Genomic DNA, 6,187 nt, shown 5'->3' on the forward strand with positions numbered 1-6,187 from the left:
GGACGCCCCTCTTCCCCAGGCCATGGTCCCTTCCCTGTCCACAGCCACTGCCGGCCCATCCCCGGAACTCCAGACAATGGTGTCCCCTCCTGGTCCCCACCCCCAGCTGCCCTGCATTGTGCCCGCCAGTCCTCACCTCCCCCGTTGCAATCTCTGGTTCCAGGCTGGCCCATGCTCCACCTCGTGTCCTTGACCCCAAGCCCCTCTCCACCCACTGGGCCCGGGGAGCCATCAGTCCTCTGGGTGGACCGCCCCCTCTCCATGGCCGTACCTTCAGTGTTGGTGTTGGGGAAGCTGTGCAGCCGCTGGGGACAGAGGCATGGCTGGTAGTGCCACGTGCAGTTGGCCTCCTGCGTGTACTGGAACTGGCCGTCGTTTGCCCGCGTGTGGGTGTTGTAGTAGCCGCAGTAGATGGCTGGCAGGCAGGACGAGCGCCCGTCAGACGGCCCTGAGCCTGCCGTGGAAGCCCCTCGGCGGAGCCGGCCAGGGAGCCCGAGTGTGGGCCTGGAAGGTCAGGGTCCCTCTGCGCGGTCTCCCTGTGGGGCACAGCCCGCCACCCACCCCGGAAGCGCGGGGGCCAGGGCAGCCGCTCGGCCCCGCAGCCGCGGGTGGGCAGGAGCAGGGTACTCACGGCAGAACTCGGGGGTCCTCCAGTCCACGCACACGCCCTTGCCCAGGCAGGCCTGGGCGTAGGCGGCCACGGCGTCGCACAGGCACTCACAGTCTCCGCCGGTGTCGCAGCCACACGCGTCACGCACGCAGGCCTCGTAGTAGGGCAGGTGGTACACCTGCGGGAGCCGCCCTCAGTGCCCGCCGGCGGCCGTGCAGTCAGGCCCGAGGGCCGGGGCTGACCTGGCCGTGGGGGGCCGGGGCCCCAGGGGCGGGCGGCCCACCTGGCTGTGGCAGGCGGCGAAGGTCTGGCTGTTGATGATGTTGCACTTGCGCATGGCCCAGGCGTGGCGGAAGACGTTGAGGGTGCAGGGGCTCAGCAGGAGGCTGGCGTCCCCGCACAGCGGGCTCTCCTTCCACGAGTTCACGAACTCCAGCTCGCTGGACGCCACGTACGTGCTGCGCGTCTCGAAGTCGTCCTTCATGTTTCCGTTGTCGTTGCCGCACAGGCCGCACAGGGTGCCCTGCGGGGGCCGGGGTCAGGCGCGCACCTGCCACCCCCCGCCCGGTGGCCTGGGCGGGGCGCGAGCTACCTGGGCGGCACGAGTGATCTTGATGGAGACAGACATGTGCTTGTTCCAGATGAGGGTCAGGTTGTAGCTGCTGCCGATGGTGACGTCCAGCACCAGGTGCAGGGAGCCGGCCTGCACCCGGTAGTGCGCGTGGGGGTCCGCCCCGCTGACCGTGTAGTTCCTGTCCGCCAGCGTGATGGACAGGCCCTGCGGGGCAGGGCTGTCACCGGGCTGCCTGCCCTCAGGCCCAAATGCCACCAGCTCTGCTTCCTCGCCTGCACTCTCCGAGTCCATTAAGGACACGTGTGGCCAGCACTTGCCAAAGGCCAGCTCTGGGCTGGGCACCGGCCCTTCGGAGCCTGCCGTTGGCAGGAAGCTTCAGGACACTGGGCACTGCGCTGAGGGCCGAGTCAAGTGTCTGGGAGAACCCTCCCCCCAGGCCGTCCGGCTCTGGGAGATACTGCTGCCTGTCATGCGGACAAGGAACCAGGGTCTGGGGCTTGGTGGTGGAGAAGTGGGGACACCCTCCAGCCCACTCACCCCCAGAGAGATCCTGATGGCCCGGGAGCAGGTGACACCCGACTTCCCACACATGACGTTCTCTGTCACTATCTTGAATGTGGGCTGCGAGTCGTTGGCGCCACAGCCATCCTGTGGGGAGGGGGTGCTGAGGTGGAGCCCGCCAGGCTCCCCGCCCCCCTGGGCCTCGCCATGGCTCGTCCCTGCCCCCCAGGCCTCAATGTGGCCTGTGCCCCCACTGAGCCTCACCGTGGCCAGGATATACTCGCAGTTGCCGTCAAACACGAACCGCTGCCCATCGAAGGTGACCACGTGGCCCTCCCCGTAGAGGGTGCAGGTGGACGAGCAGCGGGCTCTCTGCTGGCACGTCCACTTCCCCCTCGAGCAGGTGCTGGGGGAGGAACAGGCTGTTCTGGGAGACCTGGGCTGCGCACGCCCTCACAGGACACACGTGTGGGCTTGGTGGGGGATCCCCTGCCATCCCCGAAAACCCTGGGACAGCTCCGGGCCACTGGGGTCTCCAGGGCGGGGCCGTGGCTCACCAGGTCATACAGTCAGTGTTGAGCTGGGCGCCCCGGGGGTAGGACACCCCTGCAAATTCGCACGGGCAGTCTTCGGGGGGCACACACTGCCCGCTGGCGTTCTCGTAGAGCCCCTCGGCACAGACGCAGCCGGGCTCACACTTGGTGGGCACCTGCAGGGAGGGGGTTGGTAGCCCCCGGGGAGGTGGGCCCCCAGCACCCCTCCCCAGCCCACTCCCTGCACCCACCCCTTCCCCGAGTCTTTCAGCAAAGCCCTCTCCTCCCTTCGGGGAGGTTTCGGGCCTCTGTGCGTCACGACCAGGCCATTGGGCCCCCTCTTTTCTCTCCCCAAGCTGGGGGCGGGGGGCAGCCCGCAGTCCTCAGGAAACCCCACAGGTGGCACGCTGCCCTCCAGCTGCCTGGCTTCCCAGCCCCGCTGTCTGTGCTTTTCATGGGGAGACAGGGACTGGGGTCAGAGTTTGGCCCTGCCTTCCCCAGGGACTTTGTGGGCACCCTCTCATGGTCCAGTGGAAGGCTCTGGGGCCGTCCACTGCGAGCATGTCACCAGAGGCTGTCTGCTGGAGACTGTCTTCTGGGGGCCTCCCTGTCCCTGGCTTGCCCCAGCCTTACGCATGGTGTGCCGGTGGCTAGCATCTGGCACGTGGGGGCACAGGCTGCCCCAAACTCGTCCCCTGAGGACTGGCTGCAGGACCGGAGTGTCTTGGGGGCCGAGCAGGCTGCTGCAGGGAGGAGGAGCCCAGGGTGAGACGGGCTCAGGGCCATGGTGCAGGGAGGGTCAGGCCCACCGCTTGGCCAGCTACGTACCCAGGAGCATCTGTGGCCGCCCCGGGCAGTTCAGCCGCCCATTGGTGCAGTGGCTGCAAGGGACGTGGAATGAATGGGTCGGCTTGGGCCGGGGCCGCAGGCCGGGGTGGGGGCCACCCGCCCAGATCCCCTCACGCACCAGACGACACCGTCGACCATAGTAGACTGGTTGGGCGGGATGAACTTGTGGTTGGCCAGGAGGCAGGGGCACTGGGCTTTGCGCACACACTTGGCTTCGTGGTTTAGGTAGGTGCCCTCGGGACAGTTGCAGCCATCCACGGGGACGGCGCTGCGGTGGCACTCGGCGGTGCGGTCAGATAGTGAGAGGCACGTGCGGCTGCAGGCGTGGCTGTCATAGCTGAATGTCTGGTTGCCCGTGCAGGGGATGGCTGTGGGGGACGCGGAAGTTAGGCCCTTGGGGAGATGGCCGGGCACAGCTTCGGGCCCGGGACCCCCGTCGTGCCCTCCAGACCCCCTCCTGCCCCCGGGCTGCCCGGCCTGCACGCACTGCAGTTGTCCACGCTGTCTCTCCAGCCCCGGAGCAGGACGCCCCGTGAGGCACAGGTGTGTGCGTAGTCCCCCAGGGCGGCACAGATGTGCGGGAAGGTCTCTTCGTAGTTGCAGGCCTGGTACACGCACCTCTGCAGGCAGACAGCGCATGGGCGCCCGCCCTCCCGCATCCCGGGGTCCCGCGGGCGCCCCATGCCCGCAGCCCTCCCCACCCGCCCGCAGGCCCTGCCCACCTTGTAGAAGGGCTTGGGGTTCACCAGGGCGTGGCACTTCTCGAACACGGTGCCCGTCTTCACCAGCACTGAGCAGTGGGTCTCCGCGCTCACCTCTGCGGGGACAGACCCCGGTGGGTTTCCCGCGCACGTGGCTGGGGTCTCCGCTGCCCCTGCGGCCCTCCGCAGCCCGGCACTCACTGTTGAGCTGGCTCATGGAGCAGGGGTCGGTCTCGCGCTCCAGGGCGGCCGGGCAGTTCCCTGCCCGCCAGGAGTCCACAAAGAGCGAGGCGGTGCCCTCGGCGATGCCCATGCTGGTCGTGAAGTCGTCCGTCGTGTCCCCGTTGAAGTTGCCACAGAGCCCTGAGCAGGCCGGGCCATGAGGGTGGGCCGGCCTGCGTCCTCGTCCCGCCCTGCATGCCCATCACTGTGCCCAGGGCAAGAGGCCGTCACTGGCCACGCCACTGGGAGGCCTGGCCACCGAGAGTGGCTGGCCTGAGGCCATGGGCGCTGGACCCGCTAGGTCAGTGTGAGGCTGTGTGGGGCCCCTTCGCCTCTGGTGTGGCCGAGCCATATGGGGACAGGGCAGCCGGCTGACCTTGGGCAGGTGCGGGAGGGGCTCACCTTTGGTCTGGCCCCTGAAATGGGGCCCGACGGTGATGTACGCCTGGAACACGGGCCGTAGCCGGATCACCAGCTCCAGCCCAAAGGTGGTGGCCATTTGGAGGTGGGTGGACGTCTGCCTGAAGACCGTGATGTTGCCTAGGGGACAGGGGCTCAGCGGGCAGCCTGCTTTGGGACCGTGGCCCACGGAGGTGCCAGGCAGGGGCCGCGGACATACCGGCCTTGTAGGGCAGCCGCTTGGTGTCTCCGTTGTTGGTCACCTCGTCCTGAGAAATCACGATTTTGTCCTGGAAGGAGGGTGGCCTGAGTCATGGGGCCAAGAGCAGGGGATGGCGTCCCCTCCTGCGGGCCAGGCGCTCTGGGTGGGGGCAGTGGCCACAGGCAGAGCGGGCTTACCTGGCTTGACACGTAGATGACTGCCACCAGCGAGGTCTCTGAGTGCGAGTACCCAGACTTGTCGTATGCAGCCAGGAGGGAGCCCCCATCGGGGAGCTGGGGGCTCTGAAAGGGGGAGCAGTCAGCACACAGGGCTAAGGGCTTACGGCAGCCCCTGCTGACGGGACCCCTTGTGGTGACCCCAGGGTGAGCCCTCCCTTCCTGATGACCCTGCGGTGACTCCTGGCGGCAGCATGGCGGCGTGGCCCACCTGGAGGAGGGTGTAGGTGCACGCTCCGTGGAAGCGGTAGGGCCTGGCGTCGAATGTGGTGACAAAGGAGCCACCTTCCAGAGCGCAGTGCCGGGGGCAAGGCCGCTCCTCACAGTCCCAGCGTCCCATGGTGCACCGGCTGTGGGTGGGGAGGGTGACCCAGATGGCACCCCAGGGTCTGAAGCTGCCCCCGAGTCCCTGTCCCCGCATCGCCATCCTGTCCTCGTGCCCTCACTCACCAGGCGCGGCAGGTGTCTGCCGTGATCTCCCCGGGGGCGTAGGTCACCCCGCCAAGCGTGCAGGGGCACCGTGCGACAGGCACGCAGGTGAGGTTTTTGGAGATGTCATCAAGGACCATACCTGCAGGAAGGGCCTCCTGGGGCTGTGGCCAGGAGATGCCCTCCCACCCTCCTGCCAGGCAGCCCCTGCCCGCCTGTCCCTCAGGAGGCCCTGTCCTCCTCCTCAGCCCGCCCCGCCCCCGGCTCCAGCCCTGTCTGCACCGCCGCGTCCCACCCCTGGTGCTGGCGTGCCCAGACCCGGGGCCGCTGCTGGTCCAGCGTGAGCCCGCCTCCTCCCAGCGGCCTCTCGGACACCCAGTGGGTACCACCTCCCTGCACACTGTGGGGGCCGCTGGCGGGGCTCGGTTCTAATGTGCCAGGCGGGGCAATGTGCCAGGTGGGGTGGGGGCTGGCACTCTGCCTCTGGGCTTGTCTGGAGGGGTCTCCGGGGGGCAGTGCCCTCACCTTCTGGGCAGAAGCAGCCAAAGGCACAGAAGCCGGAACAGCTGTGCTGCGGGTTGGAGCAGGTCTTGACGCAGGCCTCGCCACATTCCTGGTACACCTGGTTGGCCGGGCACTGCCCCAGAGCTGCAGGCACACGGTGGCCCAGGTGAGGAGGTCGGGCACCCCAGGCCCCTGCCACTCGCCCAGTGCCTCCTCCACCTGAGTCTCCTCGGTCTCGTGGACGAGGCGGGGCTTGGCCCTGGCCCTCCCCGCGGCCCTCTCCAGCACTCACAGCAGAGGCCGGGGCTTCGCCAGCGGTTGACGGGCTGGCTGGCCAGGCTGCAGTGGCGTGAGTACTCGGACAGAGTGGCACAGGCACAATTCTGCCCGCTTGGCTGGGCACACGCAGCCAGGTCCTCCTGGCAGC

General features: G+C 68.5%; 2 protein-coding genes across 2 annotated transcripts; both read right to left on the minus strand.

The window, feature by feature from the left end:
• Positions 1-765: 765 nt before the first annotated feature.
• On the minus strand, positions 766-5,597 carry LOC112479228 (collagen alpha-1(III) chain-like). Its single transcript, XM_025046370.1, has one exon. It carries the CDS (start codon positions 4,079-4,081, stop codon positions 3,077-3,079), a length of 1,005 nt encoding a protein of 334 aa, XP_024902138.1. The 5' UTR covers positions 4,082-5,597; the 3' UTR covers positions 766-3,076.
• LOC102886574 (mucin-6) lies at positions 804-1,112 on the minus strand. Its single transcript, XM_025046372.1, has one exon. It carries the CDS (start codon positions 1,092-1,094, stop codon positions 804-806), a length of 291 nt encoding a protein of 96 aa, XP_024902140.1. The 5' UTR covers positions 1,095-1,112.
• Positions 5,598-6,187: the final 590 nt, after the last annotated feature.

This window comes from Pteropus alecto, unplaced genomic scaffold (genome assembly GCF_000325575.1).
Source record: "Pteropus alecto unplaced genomic scaffold, ASM32557v1 scaffold43, whole genome shotgun sequence".
Lineage (NCBI taxonomy): Eukaryota > Metazoa > Chordata > Mammalia > Chiroptera > Pteropodidae > Pteropus > Pteropus alecto.